We start from the raw sequence: 22887 nt of genomic DNA, 5'->3' as shown, positions 1-22887 counted from the left end.
CGGGGGAGGCTCTTCCTAGTTGTCAGAGCCTATGTAATTGCAGACCCCTTCTTCCCTTCCCCAGACAGAACGAGCCTTGGGAGGCAGTGAAAGCAGGTAGCCCTGTCACCAGTTACTCTCTTCCTGGTGCACCCCTGCCTGGCCTGGGCAGGGCGTCCCATGGACTTGTCTACACTTCTCCATGAGCCCTGGGGAAGGCAAGACTCAGGAACGCCTCCTCTCTTCTGCTCAGGCTCCCTGTGAAGAGTTCTGGCTCCTAACAGTCTGACCAGTAACCACTGAGTATGGGGAAAGTAAATTTTAAGATATTTGGGAGTTAATGAGGTGCCTCGAGCCTGACGGTCATAGTGAGGTGTGGGCCACACAGAGCCATCTCCCCACCAGCTCTACCAAACCAGCACACACATCTGACCGCTTCTCTGGTCGCCTCCATCTGTAGGAGATGAGCTGCACTCCCCAGAAGGGGATGCTGTCAGAACTCAGGCAGGAACCGCATGTGTGTTCTCATCAGTAACCCTGCCTTTCCCCCTCCTCTCGCTCTCCAGGAACAGTACGAGTTCTGCTACAAGGTGGTGCAGGAATATATTGATGCCTTCTCAGATTATGCCAACTTCAAGTAAGGTGATGAGGACCGTGGACAGGAGCATTGCCTTTAATATTTTGTAATATTCTGTTTGTTAATATACCCAAAATTGTGTATATATCTTATAACTGTTTTAGAAATTGGTACATAGGCTTCTATTACTTATTAGGTGGAGATTTTATATGTAAATGTGTTAGCACTGATACTCCTTTTTCCAATGTTTTATTGGGGAATTAAATAGTGTGATGTTTGGACTGATATCGTGAAATTCTCTGCCTGGAAGTTGAGCTGAATTGTTCTGTATTTTATACATCTTTTCCTAAAGAAGAAACACAAAACCCTTTCCAGGTAGCTTGGCATCAACTAAGAAAAAAGCACAAAGCTCTCAGAGCTCTTGAGGAAATTGGTTGTCCCAGGGCCTGTCAGGCCGCTAGTCCCTCCCTGCTCTGTAAGTAATCCCTCCCCTCTCCCTCCACGCAGCCTCTTCTCCCACCACCACACCCACCATGGGAGTAAGGGGACCAGAGTGGTACCTCTGTCACCACACCAGGGGTTATCAGGTAATAAAAGCTCTGCCTCCCAGAGGAAACGTCTCTCCCTTTGTCTGGGGTGGGGCAGCCATACCAGAGCTGGGGCTCTCTAGGCCACTCCTGACCTTCCTGGTACTGTTTTGTCTCAACGGCCCGGAGAGGCCAATCCTCCTGACTCCTCCTTTCCAATAAGTGCAGCCCCTCCAGCGCTTGGCTACATGCCAAGGACCCGCCTTCCCCTCCCAGCCCATCTTTGGTGCAGTGGTCCCAGCCAGCCTGGCACTCTGGGAAGATGGCCAAGGGCATTGAGGAGAGAGGAAGTGGCTCCTGGCTAAGGCCAGTCTGACCTCTCTGGTGCTTTGTTATAAAACTACCTGGATTGTGTCACTCTGCCCAGAATAAGTCTTTATTCTCACACTTACTGTGTTAAATAGCTTCAATGTTCTTTCACATCTGTCCTCATTTCCAGGACTTTTATGTGGAAGTGCCTCAGATTCTGGATGGTGGGAGTCTTGGATTCCAACTTGATTTTGATCCTGAATATTAGGCAAAAGTGTTTAACTTTTGTGTCTCAAATAAGTTGGATGTTCATTTATTTCTCATGTAATTGCCCAGTCCAGAGGCCCAGTATCCTCCCATCTCGTGGTTCCGGTGTCCCTTAGGGTGTTGTTATTTTCTTCATGGTTGGAGCTGGATCACTGTCTTTTCCCCTGGAGAACCCAAAACAGTGTGGAGATCAAGCAAATTCATTTTTAAGGACATGAAGCAAAATTTGCACTTTTCATTCTCATACATATCCCATGGGTTAAAACCTAGTCATAAGGCCACACCTAGCTACAGGGAGGCTGGGAAATGTAGTCTTTGGGAGCACAGCTGGGAGAGGGGGCCTGTCCACTGCCTCCTATCCTCACAAGCAGCTCATCATAGAACAAGAGATTAAACTGGTGGTCATGGCTGTCAGTGCAGGACTGAGAGAGGCTTGCAGCATGGCCTGCAGGGCATTTCTTGAGGAGCAGGGCCAGGCCCTGAGCCTTCTCAGGCTCAGGACTGAGAGGTGACACCCTAACCTGGTCCAGGAAGGCACTCTTGAGATATCAGTGCTGCTGTGCTTCTTGGAGGAGATGGGACTTGAACTGGACCCAAGGGATGCTGGATATTTAGATGTGTGAAAGGAGGAAAGGCCATGTGGAGCCACATTACAGAGGACCTCGGAATCCAAGCAAACAAGGACACGGACGGCTCCAAGACAGGAGCCAAGTTTTGTACCACATTCAGGTTGTCTGCAGGGACACAGCAGACCACCTCTGGAAGCTTGCAAGAGGTGAGTATGTGTCAGTGGAGGTACTCAGTCCCTTCTGTACAAACTAAGGAACTCCAAGGGGCAATAAACTCAAATTTCAGTAGTTTTAAAAGAAGCCTGGATAAATTAAACAATGATAGAATCTGACAAATTTCTGATGAGAGGAGCCATGTTTGGGAAAAAGACCCTGGCTCCTCGAACAAGCTACTTTTTGGTGCTTCTGTGTGACCAAGTCCAGGCAGATGGAGGAGGGCAGGCTTTGGGTCAGTAGGCTGTGCCAGAACGAGCAGAAGAGCCCTCGACACGCCCTCCACAGGCCCTGCCTCCCTCCTCCCAGCAGGCTGCCCGACTGTTACCAGGGCTGGTACTGAGCAGCTGCACACTATTTTGGCCCAATGGTTTTCTGCTGGAGTCCATGCTGATTTGAGCAGTGGCTGGGCCAATATTTTAAATATCACCTGGTTAACAGATGTCTTCAAGCAGGGTTCACATGATTTCAAGAGACAAACCCAACAGGAACTAGTCTGGGCTAAAAGGAAAGTGTATTGGGGCTCACACAGCATGATTGTGTGAGAAGGGCAGGGGTGACTACTTCCCACCCGTCAGCCAGGATTTCTCAACAGGGGAAGAGTGGTGTCCATTGCCCACCACACACCAAGAACTCGGGTCTGCCACACCTTCAGAGCCCTCACTTCAACTAGTCAGCTCTCTCCTAGGTTTTCTGTTTCTCTCATCACTTCCCCCAGTAAATCTCTTCCTCCAGGCTTAAATTCTTGTCCCTTTGATAGACTTCTTGAAAAAGTCTGCACTCTCACTCTTGCCTCTTTCCCACTTCATTTCCTTTCTTACCTGTTCTCGCCAAGGTGACCTGTGCACTGAGCCCCAGGGACACCTCCCCCGCCATCTGCCCACTAGTTCCCCTTGGTGTTAGTGACTCTCCACTGTCTCTCCTCAGAGGTCAGGCACTCCTGCTGTCTGTATGCTGTGGATCCTCAGCCCTTCTCCAAGCCCCAGTCCCCTCCTAAGCTCCAGGTCCACATATCCTGCTTCCTGCTCAGGGGGATGACCCACAGGCACCTGTCCCTTGCTGCAGCCCTCTGGCATTCTCTGCACCCCTTTCACCTCCACCCCCACCTGGCAGTTCCTGTGTTGCCTCTTCTCCATTTTGTTCCTTTCCCCACTGACTACAAGAGCTCCCAGACTGGAATGGTGTCTTCTCCCCAAGGCAGAGAATCAGCTGGAACTTGGTGAACAAATGGCTTTCTGTGTCCTGCTGAGGATAGGAGGATGAATTCCAGAGTTTATAGTCTGGAAGGGGACAGTAAACATTCCTGAAAAGCTAGCTATGTTGCCAGAAAGAAAGGGCCCAGTTCTTCCCCTGGGAAGCTTAGTTCTGGTTTGGATTTTTTAGCAAAAACAAATTACAGAAAAAAGGGCATCCCCATTTAAAATAAACATTCTGAAAACCCAAGTCAAAACTAAGCTTGTTTATTAAACTCAATCATGTTTACTAAACTACAAGGCAAACGTTTACTAAAAATTACTTGGTTAACCCATGCATCTAAGAACAAAGCCTGTTTGGTATTTTTCCCCTCAAAACAGTTTAATTGAACACATAGATTTCAGGTCCCTGCTAAATAAAGTCAATTTGGAAATTCACGTATGCCCTCCTGCCTGGGCGGCTGAATTCCAGGTGCCCATGGCCTACCATGATGCCCATTATGCCATTCCCTCCCCCATCTTTGCCACAGGATTTGATGCACCTGCACTCCCAGTGACTGGGCCCCATGATGTCAATCCTGCCAGGCCTTTGCATGTGCTGTTCAGCTCAAATGCAGAGATTGGTTATTAACAGGCCTCTGCTGCCCTGCCCCTCCCCACCCTCAGGCGATAGAAAACTGAGCTGACCCACACTAAGTGTAGGTAAAGGGTTTGGTATTCAGGAGAAAGTAGGTGAGGGTGTTGGAATTCAGGGAAAAGGGTTAATCAGATAAAAGCTGCAGTCAGGTGATTTCCTGAGCATCCCTTAATCTGCTGACCGGTGCTGATTCTTTACATCCCGGGCAGCTGGCCTCTTCCTGGAGCACAGTGGCTCAGATACTATCTTGGTCACTTAAAGCTCTCCTAGGGCACAAAGGTCAAATTGCATGTGTGTCTCCTGAAGTCAGCAGGTCCAGTCATACATTCCAGTCCCTGGAACAATAGCTTTTCTACATGCATTAATTACCAAGCCTATTAACTACATATCTAAAGCTAAAAAAATTTTAACTTCTTGAGTTCCCCATCAGGAGCAGCCCCGCCATGGCCAGCTCCAAGCTAGGCCTCTTGCTGCTGCTGCTGCTGCTGCTGCTGGCCACCCAACCTGGACCCTCAAAGACTCAGCACTGGTCCCACGACTGGTAGAGTGGAGGAAAGTGAGCCTCCAGCTCACCCCTGCACCGCCAGCATGCCCCAAGGCCCCCAGGTGGGTGACGGGTCTCCCCAGTCTGAGTGGGAGGAAGAAGATGCTGGCTAGGGCTTCTTCACCTACCTTGAACCTGGGGTTGGGGGTAGTGAGGGCAGCCTCGGCTATCTTTTGAGGAAGGATTCTGGGCATTGCAGCAAGCCGCCCAGACCAGGCTGCCATAGCCTCCAAATCAACGGCCTGGCTCTCCCCCACACACACACTCCAGGGCAAAGTGTGCCCTGGGAGGGCAGGACCACAGGCCAGGGGACCCTCCATAGGAAGCAGTACCTGATGCAGACACTACTGGTAAGTAGGGTGAGAGGCCCCAGGCATTGGCCACCAGGGGCCATAGTGGCTAAGGACGAGGGCTATGTGAATGGAAGATGGGGTAGACAGCACTGAGACACCCCCTACCACAGCACCCCCAGCTGTTAGTGCCCCTGCTTCTTACAAGCAGGGTGCTGTCTGTTATTCTATTTCCCAGAAACTCAACAATTTGTAAGATACGTATGTTAAATTAAAGATTGGAAGTCACTAATGGAGTAGGAAATAATTGTACTGCACTAAAAAGCCTCCATAAGTAAGACAGTGACTGCAGTGGGGTCCCCCAGGCTTCTTTGTTTCCTAGGGAAATCATTGTGTTCCCCTGCCAGTGGAAAGAGGTGAGAGGTGGGACCTCACACTGACAGGTAGTCACTGACTAGAAATGGTAGTGATTGCAGAGTCCTCCAAAGCCCTAGCAGAACACAGATGTGTGGAGATGGATTATTACTATTTTGCACATAGTATTTTATTTTTTAAAATATATTTTATTGATTTTTTACAGGGGGGGAGGGAGAGGGATAGAGAGAAACATCGAGGAGAGAGAAACTTGGATTAGCTGCCTCCTGCACACTCCCTACTGGGGATGTGCCCACAACCAAGGTACATGCCCTTGACCGGAATCAAACCTGGGCCTCTTCAGTCCGCAGGCTGATGCTCTATCCATTGAGCCACACCTGTTAGGGCTGCACATAGTATTTTAAATTGCACCAGGAGCGCACGGTAACTAAAGGAGAAAGTAGTAAGTAGATTCCTATATGGCAAAACCTTATCGCCTAATTTAAGTCTGTGTGAGCTCAGGTTTTTACACACCAGGTTTGTTTAGGGTGGGTAACCGACGCCCAAGGAGGTGAAGGACCCCTGGGTCCTCTAGGCTAGGAGCCTGTCTCAGCGAAGCCAGGTCGGGAGGGGAAGGGACGGGACGGGCCAGCTGACCAGAGTGAAAGGTTTGCGACGCAGGAAACAAGACAGAGTCCAGGCGATGGAAAGGGAGGGAGGTTTTAATCTTGCGCTCCCGGGCGAAACTCACGGTCCGAGAGTGGGCCAGGGGAGTTCGCGCCAAAACGGGGCTTAGGTACTTCCTTTATACAGCTGTTTAGTGAGGGGAGGGTGGAGGGTGGAGGGCATGAGAGGTGTGGAATTCCTGCCTCGGGCAGGGGTCTGGAAAGGCTGGCAAGGTCTGGGAAGGCGCCAGTTATCTTTGTCACCATCTACCTTGCTGATGCTTGCAGGGCTGTGGTCTTTCCCCCCTGCCTCGACCTAACATCCCGGCCTTTTTGGTGATAGGGGGCGCCGAAATCGTCCTGGCTACTTCCTGCTGATCAGGGGCGAAGAGGGTGGGGGATGTTAAAGGCCAGGGTCAGGCAGAGACTGGTTGAGGGTGAGGGGCAGCCGAGTGTAGGGATGGAGCAGGAGCTGGTTTACAGTCACCGGTGACATTTCTGCGATCCGGGAGCGGATGAATTTGAGGAGGCAGGGAGCTAGGAAAAAAAAAAGACACAGATAAGAATTAGGGGCCCTATCAGGGGTAGGGTCCAGGTGGCTCTAAAGAGAGTTGTTCCGGGAGCACGTAAATCTTCACTCAGCTTAGTCAGGGTCTACACGTTCTGTTCCACCACTCCGGACTCGTTGATGTAGCAGCAGCATTCTTCTTGAAGGAACATGCAGGTTCCTCCTCTTTCCGCAGTAAGAAAGTCTAGGGCCTTTCGGTTCTGCAGGGCTATTTGGGCTACCGATGTTACTTGCCGCTGCAGGGAGGCTAAGGAGGCAGTAGTAGACTCCAGGGCTATCTGGAGTCTGTCAATGAAATCCTGAGCAGAGATTATGCTGTTCCCAAGGGTCCCCCCCCAGCGAGGCCTATCGAGGCAGCGATACTTACCCCCAACATGACAGGGAGGAAGGCGGCCCTGCGGGCCCGGGGGTGGGATGAAGGGAGAAACCAGGCAAGCTCCGACTCTCCATACAAGGTTAGCTGGGGAACTACTGTGACTCCAAAGCAAGGCCCGGGGTCAGAGGAGTTTATGCAGTTGCTTAAGGTGCCATTGCACCAAAAGAAGGTACCCGAGCTGGCCTTGTGGGACTGGCTGCAGTGTGGTTTTGGGTACAGTTCCAAGTGACCCGTCCCACAGTTACCGGGTTGCTGGTCTGGTAGCATATCCGTGGGGGCAAGGTGGGCTCTGGAGTTCCCGGTTCCCAGAGGGGAATGCCAGCCAGGGGAGGCTGACATTCACCGTGTCCTTGGGTTCCTGGAGGAGTCATGAGTGGGACGGCAGCCAGCAAAGGTCTTTGGAGAGAGACACATAAAAAGCAGTGCGAGACATTGGGCAGGGTGCGGGTCTCGTTAAGGAATAGTAGAGTGTGTTGGATAAGTTGGAGCCAAGAAGACAGGACTTCTACCTGGGGGGAATCAGGCAGCTTCCCTTTAAGGGAATGTTCGGCCTGTAGGATGCTTTTGGAGACCTGGATTTGGGCCTCCTGGGCCATGATATATTCCCGGGAGATGTAGATGGTCCCTGAAGGGGTTGAGCTCCAACCACCCCCATATAGTTTTCCCATAACGCCTTGAACCTCCACACATAAGCAGGTGGGGGTGGGTGTAGGTTGCCCAGGGCTGGGAGGAGAAGGAGGAGGAGGAGGGTGGCTAAGGCAGACCTTAGTGGGGCCCTGGATTTGGGCCTCCTGGGCCATGATATATTCCCGGGAGATGTAGATGGTCCCTGAAGGGGTTGAGCTCCAACCACCCCCATATAGTTTTCCCATAACGCCTTGAACCTCCACACATAAGCAGGTGGGGGTGGGTGTAGGTTGCCCAGGGCTGGGAGGAGAAGGAGGAGGAGGAGGGTGGCTAAGGCAGACCTTAGTGGGGCCCAACACCTCACATTTATAGAAGTCATGCTGCTCCAGAGTCCTCTTGAGTCTGGAGAGGTGGTGCCACGATGGATCTTCAAGTAGTTTGGCTGGGGGCCCGGCGAGGGTGATGGGTCGTTGAGTCCTGGCATCTTCAGCCTTCAGCCAGTTCCAGCGTGGCCAGCGGCAGGTCATGACCTTGTGGGAGACGACCTGTAGGCCGGCTATTAGGCATTGGAGCATCTGGTCGCGAAGTCGGCGCCCCTCTTGCCCTTCCGGGGTATCTAGTTGGTACACCCAGCCTGGTTCCTGACGAGGAACGGCCTGGGGAGGTCGGGGAGTGAGGATGGGGGAAGGGGAGGAGCGGACGGCAGGGCAGAAGGAGGCAGGGCGGAAGGAGCCCTGTTGCAGGGAGGCGGGCGAGTCGGAGGGGAGGAGGAGGAGGAGGCGGAGGCGGGGCCGCGGACCCGGGGGCTCCAGGGTCCGAGCCCGGGTCGCTGTCCGGGCGTCCTGTGCCTGAGCCAGGGGCGCTGCCCGCCCTCCCCATGCCTGCTCCCTTGCCGCCTCCGCTCCCCCACCCCGGAGCGCGCGGGAGCCAGCTGTTTGGAGCGGCTTGCGGGATGGCGGGCGGGTGGCTCTCGTGCTGTGCGGTGGCGATGGTTGCAGCCGCGGGGGAGAAAGCGCAGCGGCGGCCGCGGGAGGGAGCGGCGCGGTCGCGGTGGTGTTACCCACGGCCGCGGAGGCCGCGGGTGGGCAGGTGAGGTGCTGCCGAGAAAGCACCTGCCACGGGGAAGAAAGGGAGCCGTGGTGAAGGAGGAGGAGGGCGCCGAAAGCGTTCGGCGGGAGGAAGAGGGGTGGAAGTGAGAGAGCAGCTGCATCCAAAGAGTCAGAGAGAATAGAAGAAGCAGAGGAGGGCAGAGTCAGAGAGAACAGAAGGAGCAGAGGGAGGGACGGGAGCGCAGATTGAAAAAGGCCTGGACACATGGAACCTCCAGCCCCTTCCCAGCTCGTTGGCAGGAATTGTTAAGGTCGGTCAGGATGTTAAAATCTAAAGTCCCATCTTCAGGCCATTGTGACCTGTTGTCCAATTCATACTGAGGCCATGCCACGGTACAGAAGTAAATGAGGCGTTTAGGACGCAGATCCTGGGACAGGCCCAGCTTAGCCAGATTGGTGAGTAGGCACCCAGCGGTGCCTGCAAGTCAATTTTGGATTTCTGGTTGCCCATTTTGAAACCTAGGGTCAGTAGCAAAGGCCCAAGGATCAGCGTCCCAATCGTTGAGCCAAGGCTACGGACGGGAATCCGAGGGATGGTGGGAGACGTCTCTCGCCGACCCCCTGGGATCCGGAATGAGGCCAAAAGGCCGGAGACCGAGGGGAAGTAGAAACGTCTTCACTACCCCCCAGGGTCAGAACCTTTCCTGGAAAGGTCCGGAGGGCTATGCCCGGAAAGCAATCTCTGACGCGGACCGCGATTTACGGACAGAGACGCGGACGGAGGACCCTAGGAGTCAATAGGGACTGGGACTCACCAACTGACGCTGCCGAGCTGGAAAGAAGCCTGAGGGTTCCGGGGAGACAAGTGGGGAGGGGTACCCCAAATGGGATACACACTCAATCCCCACCCGGGTTTCGGCACCAGATGAAAGGTTTGCGACGCAGGAAACAAGACAGAGTCCAGGCGATGGAAAGGGAGGGAGGTTTTAATCTTGCGCTCCCGGGCGAAACTCACGGTCCGAGAGTGGGCCAGGGGAGTTCGCGCCAAAACGGGGCTTAGGTACTTCCTTTATACAGCTGTTTAGTGAGGGGAGGGTGGAGGGTGGAGGGCATGAGAGGTGTGGAATTCCTGCCTCGGGCAGGGGTCTGGAAAGGCTGGCAAGGTCTGGGAAGGCGCCAGTTATCTTTGTCACCATCTACCTTGCTGATGCTTGCAGGGCTGTGGTCTTTCCCCCCTGCCTCGACCTAACACAGAGCTTCCGCTGGAATGACCGTCCCCTTCCCCGGCATACTGGACCCGAGCGCTGCGCACTGCCGCCCAATAAAGTTATGAGATCCCGGAAGTTGCCTCGAATTCTCTGTCCTCTTCCTCTCCCTCTCACACTGAGCCCCTTCCCCGCTTGGGTTCTGGAGGGACGCGGACCCGGCCCGCAAACGGAAGGGGCGCGGACGTGATCGGGCCCCGCAGGAAGGGCGCAGCCAGAGCCCGTGGCGGGGGACGACGGCAGACTTTGCCAGGGCCTTGAGCGCCGTTGGAGTGGGCTCCCCGGTACTGTGTGGAAGGATAGACCTTGGACTTCACGTCCCGTGGTGCCCCGCGGCCGCTTCCGGGCTCCCGTGATGCCCTGCGGCGCGCCGGACGCGAGGCGGCCTCGGTCATGCTGCGCCCGCTGAGTTACCTGGGCGCGCGGCCCCTGTGCGGGCCCCCGGCCCCGCTGCTGCTGCTCGTGCGAGGCCGCAAGACCCGCTACGACCCGCCGGCCAAGTCCAAGATCGGGCGCGTGGCGACCCCGCCCGCGGTGGACCCTGCGGAGCTGTTCGTGCTGACGGAGCGTTACCGGCAGTACCGCCAGATCGTGCGCGCCCTCAGGTGTGTGGGACGGATGGCCAGGGAGGCGGCCGCCGGGAGTGTCGGGGTGGGCGGGCTGAGGGTGCCGACCTTGGGCGCGTCTCTGACAGGCTGCAGTTCGTGTCCGAGGTGCGGAGGAAGATGCACGAGGCGCGGGCCGGGGTCCTGGCGGAGCGCAAGGCGCTGGAGGACGCCACTGAGCACCGCGAGCTGATGGCCTGGAATCGGGCGGAGAACCAGCGGCTGCACGAGCTGCGGTGAGACGGGCGGCTGGGCCGGGGCGGGGCGGGGCCGGGCCACCTGGTTGGCCCGCGGGAACCCAGCCCGCTCAGTCTCGGCCTCTTGCTCCTCCCAGGATAGCGAGGCTGCAGCAGGAGGCGCGGGAGCAGGAGCAGCTGCAGGCCGAGGAGAAGGCCCGGAAGGCCCGAGAGAGACAGGCCTGGATGGAGCTCAAGGAGCAAGAAGTGCTGCAGCTGCAGGTGGGTCGCGTCTCCACGGGGCGGGGCTGGAGGCCGGGAGCTCACCCTGGGAGGCCGGCAGAGCCCTGGGTGCGGCGAGGTGGGACACCGGCTACGTGCAAATGGAGAGGGCAGTCTTGGGAGAGCAGGTGAGGATTTGGGAGAGGAGTGCCGGGAGAGTGCCTGGCAGGCACAGAGACCTGGAGTGAGAGTTGACATTGTAAAGTGTCCAAGTAGCTAGTGGGTGGTAAACTGGTGTCTGAGGGAGGGACCCCTGAACTCCACAAAGAGTTTGTATTTTGTCTTTTGGGTGGTGTCACTGAAGGGGTAAATATTTTGGCTAGGTTGGCAGGAGTGACCCAGCAAGAATGGATGAGGCTTGAATTAAAGTAATGGAGGGAGGAGGAGGAGTTTGAGAGAGACTAAGAGGTAAATTGTCACAGCTGGTGTGCTGTGGTTCTGGCAGAGCTGTCCAGTGGATGATTAAGAAAGAGGAATGTGACAAGGCTGCTGGCAAGTCAGCGAGGCACTCAAAGAGGACCTGGGCTCCAAGCATCCTTCCCAGGGGAGAGCTGGAGCTCTCTGTCAGTGGGCTAAAGGCCAGCAGGCAGTGTGGGCAGCCTGGCCTGTGCTGAGGGCTCCCATTCAGCTGGCCTTCTCTCTCAATAGGAGGATGCAAAAACCTTCATCACCCGAGAGAACCTGGATGCTCGGATAGAAGAAGCGTTGGACTCCCCAAAGAGCTACAACTGGGCCATCACCAAAGAGGGACAGGTGGTCAGGCCACAGCACAAGGGCAACTAAGGGCCCGGTAAGGACAGTGCCTGCCCAGGGACTGTGTGTGTATACGGGTGTGACCTGGGATAAAACAGTGGTGTTTCTTCTGAAGAAGGAAGCTCAGCCTATTCCATGTGGCCCTCTTGTTTTGACCTCTGCACCCACCACTTGATCAGTGCCCTTCTCTGCCCCCTGTACAACTGTCAGCACAGCACTAAGGTTTCCATCTCACAGAGGGGCAGACTGGACCATAGTCGTGGGGTCATCTCCTGAGTATCCTCGAGGGTGGTCAGTGGTTGGCAAATGGGCCAAATCTGGTCTACTACCTGTTTTTGTAAATAAAGGTTTGTTTGAATACAGCCACACCCATTCATTGACTACTTGGATGCTACGATGGCAGAGATGATTAGTTGCAACAGGAACCATATATGACTTGCAAAGTCTAAAATACTTGTTAATATGGCTTTTTTAAAAAAGATATATATTTTTATTGATTTCAGAGAGAGAGAAACATCAATGATGAGAGAGAATCATTGATCAGCTGCCTCCCGCATGCCCTTTACTGGGGACTGAGCCTGCAACCCAGGCATATGCCCCTGATCAGAATCGAACCTGGGACCCCTCAGTCCTCAGGCTGACACTCTATCCACTGAGCCAAACTGGCTAGGGCAGTGGTCGGCAAACTGCGGCTCGCGAGCCACATGCAGCTCGCGAGCCGCGGTTTGCCGATCACTGCCTTAGGGAAAAACACTTAAAAAACATTTTAATAATGTACTAATGTCTTTAACCTAAAGTAAAAACTTCTGGGTAAGGGTAATGCCTTAACGCAGTGGTCGGCAAACTCATTAGTCAACAGAGCGGCAAACCCCGGCCGCTGTTTGCCGACCACTGGGCTAGGGCTGTTCCATGGCTTTTACAGAAGAAGCCTGCTGACCTCTGACCTAGGGTTTTAGGGCTCCAGCCAGGAGCAGCTATCACATGGTACCTGAGACACAAGCCGGCCATTGGCCGAACACCTGTTTCTGCTTGACCATGGGCTCTGCTGTCCAGGATCTGGTGGCTCAAGACACAGAAGGCAAGGTGGAGACCCTGTTTCTTCTAGTAGCCCTTTCCACCCATGGCCTCAGTGACCTGCATCTATCCTGGCACTACCAGCCTCCTTGGACCACCCAGCAGATGGGTGCTGGCAGGGAAGGCCTGGTTGATACAGGGATTACAAGGTCAGTGTAATTTGTCAAGCACTTGGATCAAACCCTGAGAGTACCAAAAATACTTGTGGTTAAAGTTCACAAGATTGAATAAGTGAACATATAGATCCATTGCCCTGTTCATACAAGCTCAAGCTCTCAAGCAACATCTGGGATGAGGTTGAAGAGCTGTTTCTCCGAGCCAGAGCTGCAGCCCCGTTGCCACCATTCACTTGAACTTGCCCAGTTACCACAGAGGACAGAATCCCAGCTGCTTTTCCTGAACTCCCACATTGTAGAGAGGGTCTGGGAACACCCAAGAAATGAAAACCTTTTAGAAAATATGGGCAACCCCCCACATTCAGGTGAGGACACAGGTAACAGGTATAAGCATAGAGCCAGTGGTTATCATTGTGCCTTGCACCCCTGCCCCCATCAGGGCATTGTACCCCTCGGAGCAGTAGCCTCCTTCCTCAGGCTGGTAATAGCCTTTCTTTTCCCTGGTTGGTATTAAACATGGACACAGCACAGTGGAGTCCTTTCAGATGCTCAACATGACTTCTGGGGTGAGCTGAGGGGCACACATTGGGGGCCGTGGATTGGCACCTGTCCCCACAGTCTTGGACTTGATGGTGAGGAGTGGACAGACCGTCTGGTCCCCTACCGTGGGAGCCTTGGTGAGCTTTCACATGGACCCTGGGCCTGTGTGAGGAAATCCAGTTTCATTCTCCCAAGTCCCTCCCCCTCTGATTCAGGGTGTAGACACAAGTCATCGGTCTTTAAGTGGAGGCGACGGTGTGATACGTTCTTGAAGTTCTGCCTTTGGGCTGCTTTCCCTTCACTGCTGTTGAGTTTCCTGCATGGGGCTGTCACTCCTTGATGTTCACTGCTGATACCAGTGGGTCGTGCAGAGCCACCTCTAAACCAAACTTCGTTTTTATCCACCGATAGTCAAAAAAAAATCAGATATTTTTTCTTTACCCCCAGGAACTTTGCTGGGTAGGCACTTTCCCCCCAGGATTTATCTCCCCCATTAAGCATAGATGTTACCAGGACAGCTGGATTCCCCCTTCCAATTCTCCGGGCTAAGTAGCAGTACATCAGTGAAGTGGACCACCGTGATGTCCTGGGGTGGGTAGTCAGGGTCTTGAAGATGAAGTTGTACAAAACTAGAGTTGTTCACCACGTGGACTGGGTGGTGGTGATGTACTGCCAGGTGAAGGAGAACTGCTTGTGGTGTAGACAGGAAAAGAGAAGAATATTTGACTCATGGATGGGTGCTGGGTGCCTGCTTAATCTACTCCGTCATGGAGACCACACCGGGCCTAAGTAAGCCTGAAGTCATTCCCAGGGTTTTCCAGTATACTCCCAATTTTCTGCATGGAATACAGTCACAGGTACACAATATTCCTTGGAATCTTTGTACAAGTTCCCCCTGAGAGAGCACACTTTCAGTTTGCTATTGAAGATTGTGTTACCCGACCAGAGCTGCAGTGTTGGCTGAGCTACAACACAGGAGCAGAGCTGTCTCACTGGGCTGAACCTGTAACACCTGAGCCATAACACTGGGCTTCTCTGGAGCCACCTCACAGCCACAGCCGCGCTGGAGCTATCTCACAATTGAACTGTTTGCACGGAATAAAGTATCTCTCCCCTCACCACATGGAAATTGGGATTCCTATTAGCATTGAATTGCCTGCAGTGACCTTCAGTTGACACAAGTAAATGCAATAAAGCTTTTAGGTGCTATGGTAAAAGTCTTTGTGGAGTAAAACAGGTTTATAAAGAAGGGTGGGACTGAAAATTGGATGGGACAACAGGGAGCCGGGATGCTGGTCAATGGGGGAGAAGAGGCCTGAGGTAAGCCTAGAGAATGTGCTGGTATTCATCAGGAAGTAAAGGTGGTGCAGGCACTCAAAGGGGAGCCACGTGAGTCAGGCACAGTGCTAGGGAACATTAGAAGGACTCGGTACTTCATAGTTATGTGAGCATAAGATAGAAGAGCTGGCTTCAGTGAGCTATGATGCTAGAGAGGAGAGCATGAGCCAGAGCACAGAGCCTTGTAGATTAGGTTGAAGTTAAACTCATAGAAACAAAATGGTGGTTGTCAGGGTATGGAGATGGGGAATGTTGGTCAAAGAGTACACACTTCCAGTTATAAGATGAATACATTCTGGGGATCTAAGTATAGCATGGTGACTCTAGTTAACAACACTGTATTGTGTGCTTGAAAGTCGCTAAGAAAGTAAATCTTAATGTTATCACCACACACACAAGTTCCCCCTGAACTTAACCTGTGGTTATTTCCCTGACGTAAGTGTAGAAGTGAAATAAATACCTAGGAAACAAGCCCAGTTCACTGCTGAAATGTGGGCAATTCTGGCAGGAAGAGTCAAGCTTGGAACTTTTTTTCCCTGCCCAAGCCAAAAGCAATGTTTGCAATCCCCAAATCCTGAGAAAGACAGGCCTGGTGATGATGCTGGTCATTTCTTCCATGGTGAATATTTCCTCTGTAGAGGTAAGTGCTTAAAGCATAAATTTGAAGCTTAATGAGTTATTTTGAAGGGAGCATCCATGTCAAGAAACAGAACAGCGTCTGGATCAAATTCATAGTTAAGTTTACAAGGCCTTGAGGTCAAGAACCTGTAAGGAAGGATCCCACTGTGTTGCCACAAAAGGCAGTGGAGTGACCTGCAGGAGCTCAGAGCTGCACAGACCCCCCTCTCCTGTACTCCACAGTGGCTCTGTGGGTCACATATCCAATACTTTCCCCCAAATGTTTGGGCATTGCCCCTCGCCGAGGGCAAAGCACAGTTAGGTCATTGACAGTCTTTGGGAAGTTGTGTTACCTTTCACACTTGCTGAGAGTACGTTCATTAAAACAAGGGAGGCCTAGGACAGAAGCAGCAGGAGGGAGACCAGGAGGCACTGCTTGGCTCACTGAGAAATGTCCCAGTGACAGAAGTGATCCAAGGTGGGGCTGCTATTGGCTCACTGGAGAGTAAGAGAAAAGGGGCCTTGGAGACAGGCTCAGGGGATTAGCTTGAAACAAGCTGGCCCCACCCACTGCTCCCCTGGTTGCCAGTCTCCTGGGGACCATAGGGTTTAGGAGGTGCACAGCAGAGAGGGGAGAAGGGCGTAGGCATGCTCCAAAGGGGAGCCTATATTTCACACTTCTTTTTTTCTGTAATATTTTTTTATTGATTTCAGAGAGAAGTGAGAGGGAAGAGAGAGATAGAAACATCAATGATGAGAGATAATCGTTGATTGACTGCACACCCCCTACTGGGGATCAAACTCGAAACCCAGGCTTGTGCCCTTGACCAGAATCAAACCCAGGACCCTTCAGCCCACCGGTCAATACTCTATCCTCTGAGCCAAACCGGCTAGGGCTATTTCACACTTCTTTAAAAATTTATCTTTATTGTTGTAAGTATTATGGATGCCCCCTTTTTTCCCCATTGACCCCACTCCACCCCACCCCCACCCCTCCCAGGCCTTCACCACACTATTCTCTGTGTCCATGGGCAATGCATATACACTGAGTGGCCAGATTATGATGATCTCTGAACGCATAATAATCTGGCCACTCAGTGTGTGTGTGTGTGTGTGTGTGTGTGTGTGTGTGTGTGTATCGGAGGCCTGGTGCATGAATTCGTGCATGGGTGGGGTCCAGCCAGCCTGGCCAGGGGGAGGGAACATGGGCGGTTGGCTGGCCTGCCTGCTGGTCGAACTCCTGGTTGAGGGGACAATTTGCATATTAGCCTTTTATTATATAGGATATACACTGAGTGGCCAGATTATTATGCGTTCAGAGATCATAAGAATCTGGCCACTCAGTGTAAATTCCCCCAGTTAATCTCTCCCATTTCACAGTTTTATTTTTCCTTTTAAATACTAGCCACTGAGGGAGAGAGATGGTCTGAGAGTGGGATTTTGTGTCTGGGAAATTCATAACTGAGGTATAAATGTCAACCATGACGCACACACCTTTGCTGTCAGTGCCAGAGCCCGCAAGGTGCTGGCTGACCCACTGCTGCTCTTGGAAGGAACCCCACAGCCCCTGCCTGAACCCCGACCACACTCATCCACCACCACTGACCACACTCATCCACCGCTGCCGCTGCCGCTGCCGCTGCCACAAGTCCTCAGACCTCAGAAGCAGAGGGCCGAGGGTTTGCCCTCCCTCTGGCCTCAACAACAAATCTTGTGCCGGTGACTCCTAGGGTGTTGCCATAATAGAAGCCAGGTGGCAAGGAAGTCCTGTGGAGCTGTAGGCTTTGGATGAACAACCATATAAATTGATTTTTTAGAAGCACTGTTTCTCACAATTTACAGTATTTAGAGTGGGATAGAATTGTTTTATGGGGACTTTTAGACTAAGAAGATGAAATGAAATTTGAGACTAATATATGTTGACAATTTGGGATTTATACTTTCTGAAAATCTACAAAAGTTATCTGTAACTACAAACATAGCCTATCACTCGCGTCTTTTAATTTGAAAAATATTCTGATACATTTTTTAACATTTTTTATTGTTAATCCTCATCTAAAGGTATTTTTCCATTGATTTTTGGAGAGATTGGAAGGGAGGGTAAGAGACAGAGAGAGAGAAACATCGATATGAGAGAAACACAGTGATTGGTTGCCTCCCACACAAGCCCCAACCAGGGCTGGGGATTTAGGGATCAAGCCTGCAATGGAGGTATGTGCCCTTGACCAGAATCGAACCCAGGACCCTTCAGTCTGCAGGCCAATGCTCTATCCCCTGAGCCAAACCAACCAGGGCCATTCTGATACTTTTAAATGTAATTTTGTCTAAAAATAAATATAGTTTAATTCCAAGTGTTAATAATAGACAAACTGTATTTGTAAAGTGAGGTTTTATGTAAAATATCTCCAAGTTAACATTTGGCAAAAGTTACCATTAAAATATACGCCGAAACCGGTTTGGCTTAGTGGATAGAGCGTCAGCCTGCAGACTGAAGGGTCCCGGGTTCGATTCCGGTCAAGGGCATGTACCTTGGTTGCGGGCACATCCCCAGTAGGGGGTGTGCAGGAGGCAGCTGATTGATGTTTCTCTCTCTCATCAATGTTTCTAACTCTCTATCCCTCTCCCTTCCTCTCTGTAAAAAAATCAATAAAATATATTTAAAAAAATAAATATATTTGAAAACAGCAGTTTATAAGTTGGTCTACATCCCCTTTTATCATCATTTGTCAGGATTGCCATTTCCTTGTGTGAGACACTTGGTCTTTTTGTTATTGTTGTTAATCCTCACTCAAGGGTATTTTTCCATTGATTTTTAGAGAGAGTGAACAGAGGTACGTGCCCTTGGTCGGAATTGAACCCAGAACCCTTCAGACCCTGGGCTGACACTTACCCATTGAGCCAAACTGGCTAGAGCAAGACACATGGTCTTTTCCTCTGAAGATTTTATTGCTACTGTGACATTCAGAACCCGAGAAAAAAAATTTAAATAACAAATTTCCAGGATTTCAGTTACTTCCTGGCCTGGTGAAATTTAAGTGTGTGTTTGTTTTTGGATGCTCTTTGCAAATATACTAACTTCTCTTATGGGTGGGAGAAACCGATTTGGGAGTGACTGGACCTGACAGATATCCCTCATGGCTTCCTGAGCCCTTTTGTGAGTCTATCCTATACTAGAGGCCCGATGCACAAAATTCGTGCAAGGGGCTCGGCCCCCGCCGCAGCAGTGGCCACCTCTGCCTCGGCCCCCGCCCTCCACTGCAGCTGCCTCTTCCTCAGCCCCCATCACCATGGCTTCGTCCGGAAGGACGTCCAGGATTAAAAAAAGCATAATATGCTAATTAGACCAGACGTCCTTCCAGACGACCTTCTGGACGAAGCCAGGGCTGTGAGGGAAGCCCATGTCTCGGGTGCCTGCCAGCAGCCAGAGGGAAGCCCGGGTCCTGGGTGCCAGAGGGAAGCCAGTGCCGGCAGCCAGGGGAAGGAAGGCCTACTCTTGCATGAATTTCATGCATCGGGCCTCTAGTCTATGTATATAAAAGCCTAAGCCACTGAACAACCAAATGACCTATTGACCGGTTGCTATGATGCACACTGACCACCAGGGGGAAGACGCTCCATGCAGGAGCTGCCCCTTGGTGGTCAGTGAACTCCCACAGCCAACCTCCTGAGGCCAGCCAACCTCCCACGGCCCCTCCCTGGTGCTGGCCGGCCCTGATCAAACCCGATCACTGGCCAGGCCAAGGAACCCCACCCATGCACAAATTTGTGCACCAGGCCTCTAGTAGATAATAAAAGGCTAATATGCAAATTGACCAAATGGCAGAAAGACCAGTCGCTATGATGCGCACTGACCACCAGGAGGAAGACACTCCATGCAGGAGCTGCCCCCTGGTGGTCAGTGCGCTTCCACAGGGGGAGCGCTGCTCAGCCAGAAGCCAGGCTCACGGCTGGTGAACACAGCAGTGGTGGCGGGAGCCTCTCCCACCTCTGTGGCAGCACTAAGGATGTCCAACTGCCAGTTTAGGGAGTGGGTCTAAGCCATCAGTCGCACATCCCCCAAGGGCACAGGCCAGGCTGAGGGACCACCTGGCACAAATTTTGTGCACTGGGCCTCTAGTTATAGAAATAACATAAGACCTTGTAAAGAAATCTCCAAGAGAAATGGAATGTTTACATGATTGCCCTACTCACTGCTTCACTCCAGAAATCCATAGGAATAAACTGAAAATAGATAAAGCACTTTGGATAGTGATTAGAAGCCTGGTATAATCTGCCTGGGTTTGAATCTCAATTTCCCCTCTTCCTTTTTTATTTTTTTTTTCCTTTTTTTAAAGAGGGAAAGCTAGTCCCCAACGGATGACCCTAGCCCGGAATAACCCAACCTAACCCAGCAGAGTTGAGCCCAGACCCAAAGCGGGGAGCCAAGCCCCTCAGAGTGAACTAAGTCCCTAAGGGCCCAGCCCAGTCCTGAAGGGCGGAGCCTAGGTCCTCAGAGCCCTCTGCTCTGTTAAGGAATGCTTCACTTCTTTGCTTATTTATACCAGTAGAGAGATAGGCCCCATTCTTCTGGGCTAAGCTCAGCTCTCTTCAGAGATGTGCTTTGCCCAGAACAGCCGAGCGTACCCCCAAAAGCAGAGCTAACCCCAAAGAGCTGAGGGAACCCCTAAGAGCCGAGTCTAGCCGGGGAGGGCTGAGCCTAGCTCTAAGCACTGCAGCTAGTCCTGAAGGGATGACCCTAGTGCCTAAGAGCAGAGCCTACCTCCGAGGGCGGGGCCAAGTCCCATAGGGCAGAGCCTAGCCCTGAACAGCTGAGCCCATCCAAAAGGTTGCAGCCTGGCCCCTAAGAGCCTAGGGTAGCCCCAAGGAGTCAAGTCGAGGCCTAAAAAGGGGAAGCTAGACCCCAGCAGATACCCTAGCACCAAACAGCCAAACCTATCCCGGAAGAGTTGAGCCCAGACCCAAAGTGCGGCACCAAGATCCTCAGAGGCAAACCAAGTCCCTAAGAGCTGAGTCCAGTCCTGAAGGATGGAGCCTAGACGGAGCCTTGTGCTCTGTCCCTTTTTCTTTTTTTTTATCAGGTTACATTCAATATTATTTTGTAATAGTTTTATAGGTACTGCATAGGGGTAAGACAATCATACTTTACACAGTGGTCCCCCAATAGCTCAGGCGCCCACCTGGCACTGTGCATAGGTATTACAATATTATAGGCTACTAGAAGCCCGATGCATGAAGATTCGTGCTAGAATGGGCTTTCCTTTCCCTGGCTGCCAGCACCGCCTTTCCACTCCAGCCCAGCCCCTTTCTGCTCAGGCTCTGGAGCTGCCTCTTTCTGCTCTGGCCCTGCCTTCCCACGTTGCCCAGAGGCCCTGAGAGACCGGGGGTGGGGCATCGCCATGGCAAGTGTCCCGTCCCTGTCACTTGGTGGCTGATTATGCAAATTAACCACCATCTCTGTTGGGTTAATTTGCATATCACTCCTGATTGGCTGGTGGCATAGCGGAGGTACAGTCAATTTACATGTTTGACTATTATTAGGTAAGATGTTGCCTAGGCTGCACTTACATCCCCGGGACTATTCTGTGATACCAATTTGTAGTTCTTAATCCCTTCACCTCTGGCAGCCATCAGTGTTTTCTCTGTAGCTATGAGTCTGTTTCTCTTTTGTTTGTTCATCTTGCTCTTTTGATTCCACATATAAGTGAATCATATGATATTTGCCTTTCTCTGTCTGACTTATTTTACTTAGCATAATACCCCCTAGGTTCATCCATGCTGTCCCAAATGGTAACATTTTATTCTTTTTTTATGGCCAGATAATATTCCATTGTATCTATACACCACAGCTATTTTATCTCCTCTTCTATTGGTGGGCATTTGGCCTGCTTCCGTATCTTGGGTATTGTAAATAACATAATAAGCATAGGAGTGCATATGTTCTTTCGAATTAGTGTTTTTTGTTTCTTCAGATATATACCTGGAAGTGGAATTCTTGGGTCATAAAGCAATTCCATTTTTAATTTTTTAGGACCTTCCATACTGTTTTCCACAGTGGCTGCACCGGTTTGCATTCCCACCAGCAGTGCACTCCCCTCTTACTTCCTGAGAGTCCTTGGAAATATTCCTTAGCCTGTCTGTGCCTCAGTTTTCTCCAAAGTAAAATCAGTAAAATACTGGTATCAACCTATAAGACTGTTGTAGCAATTAAGTGAAACATTCATATAAAGTTGAATTAAGTGCCTTGGAGATAATAAATGTTCAATACATGTTCAATGCGGCCATTATTATTATTATTATTATTATTATTATTAATTTTAATGAAACTAGAGAATGGCCTCAAACTCATACCAGGGACTAAAGATTATGTGCCAAATACAGCCAAATTGGGAATGAATTGCTGGAGGCCAAGATCTGCCCTGCAGTTCCCCTTAACTCCAACAGATGGCAGCCTCCTCAATACAGTGACAGGGCCTTTAAAACGTAAAATGTAAGATTAATAAATTTGACTAGATTACCCCCTCCCCTCCTTATCCTGGAATATATTGTAAGACCCCTATTGGATGCCTGAAACCGCAGATAGTACCAAACCCTATATCTACTATGTTTTCTTCGTATATATACATACCTTTTCGCTTGAAAGAAGCACTTTATGGCTTCTCTTTGGCATATCTGAATTGCTAGCATCACTACGCTTGTGCTTTGGGGCCATTATTAAGTAAAATAGGGGTTACCTGAACACAAGCACTGTGATACCACGACAGACCGTCAATCTGGTAACCAGCCGGCCACTAAATGACTAACAGTGGGCAGATCATGCAGCAGGGACATGCTGGGCAAAGGGACATGCACATTCCGGAAAGAACAGGGCAGGTTGGCTTGAGATTTTGTCATCCTGCTCAGAACAGCACACACTTTAAAACTTAGGAATTATTTCTGGAATTTTCCATTTAATAATTTCTAACTGTGGTTGACCATGGGTAACGGAAACCACAGAAAACAAAACCACAGAGAAGGGGGGACTGTGTATTCTACTGAATAAATTTATTTTAATTTGCTGCTGGTGGTCATCTGGGCTGTTTCCAGTTTTGGACTCTGACACATAGTGATCAACATCCTTGGACATGTCTGTTGATGCTCATATGCATGCATTTCAGGAGTGGAATAGCTGGATCACACGGTGTACATATGCTCAGCTTTAGTAATACTACCAAACAGCTTTCCCAAGCAGCTGTGCCACCTACCAGGTGTACCGGTTAAAAATGCGGATTTTTTTCAATAGATGGAGTTACTCATATGTTGATATATTTGCAATTTGATATGTATGCTATTTTGTTGTATTGACAGCAAGCTTCAAAACTTCATATGTCAAATTTTCT

General features: G+C 51.3%; 3 protein-coding genes across 8 annotated transcripts in view; 2 read left to right on the top strand and 1 right to left on the bottom strand.

The window, feature by feature from the left end:
- The window catches only part of PTPRA (protein tyrosine phosphatase receptor type A), a 142217-nt gene extending 138387 nt beyond the window's left edge, over positions 1 to 3830 (top strand). For all 4 annotated transcript variants that reach the window (XM_079784900.1, XM_079784901.1, XM_079784902.1 and 1 more), the window contains one exon: positions 546 to 3830. In XM_079784900.1, the coding sequence (XP_079641026.1) occupies positions 546 to 620 (75 nt within the window). In that variant the 3' untranslated portion in view covers positions 621 to 3830. The remainder of the gene's footprint in view (positions 1 to 545) is intronic.
- Positions 3831 to 4898: 1068 nt separating this feature from the next.
- LOC307107580 (uncharacterized protein) lies at positions 4899 to 10054 on the bottom strand. 3 transcript variants are annotated; one of them, XR_013814233.1, is made up of 2 exons: positions 7060 to 9018; positions 4899 to 6661 (listed from the first exon to the last, which is right to left on the bottom strand). XR_013814233.1 is itself a non-coding variant. In XM_079784905.1 (2 exons), exon 2 carries the CDS (start codon positions 8220 to 8222, stop codon positions 7212 to 7214), a length of 1011 nt encoding a protein of 336 aa, XP_079641031.1. In that variant the 5' UTR covers positions 8223 to 8240; positions 9945 to 10054; the 3' UTR covers positions 4899 to 7211. The 3 variants fall into 3 exon arrangements, 2 of the variants coding, with proteins under 2 accessions (XP_079641031.1, XP_079641030.1); XM_079784905.1 differs by adding an exon at positions 9945 to 10054 and having other exon boundaries at positions 4899 to 8240; XM_079784904.1 differs by having other exon boundaries at positions 8060 to 9018.
- Positions 10055 to 10402: 348 nt separating this feature from the next.
- On the top strand, positions 10403 to 12187 carry MRPS26 (mitochondrial ribosomal protein S26; the record flags this gene model as incomplete). Its single annotated transcript, XM_079784906.1, has 4 exons — positions 10403 to 10614; positions 10704 to 10850; positions 10949 to 11072; positions 11721 to 12187. The coding sequence occupies 4 exons, from the start codon at positions 10403 to 10405 to the stop codon at positions 11853 to 11855; spliced, it is 618 nt and encodes a 205-aa protein (XP_079641032.1). The 3' UTR covers positions 11856 to 12187.
- Positions 12188 to 22887: the final 10700 nt, after the last annotated feature.

Source organism: Cnephaeus nilssonii (genome assembly GCF_951640355.1).
Source record: "Cnephaeus nilssonii genome assembly, chromosome: 11".
NCBI lineage: Eukaryota > Metazoa > Chordata > Mammalia > Chiroptera > Vespertilionidae > Cnephaeus > Cnephaeus nilssonii.
Note: the sequence above shows the minus strand (reverse complement) of the source record. Positions and strands in the feature narration are given on the sequence as shown.

Excerpts from the sequence above, each read along its gene's own strand:
- LOC307107580 (XM_079784904.1), bottom strand. The coding sequence starts at position 9,011 with ATGTGTCCAGGCCTTTTTCAATCTGCGCTCCCGTCCCTCCCTCTGCTC. Across the intron at positions 6,662-8,059 it reads GCAGCATGACTTCTATAAAT|CTCCCTGCCTCCTCAAATTC; the intron begins GTGAGGTGTTGG and ends TTTTTTTCCTAG.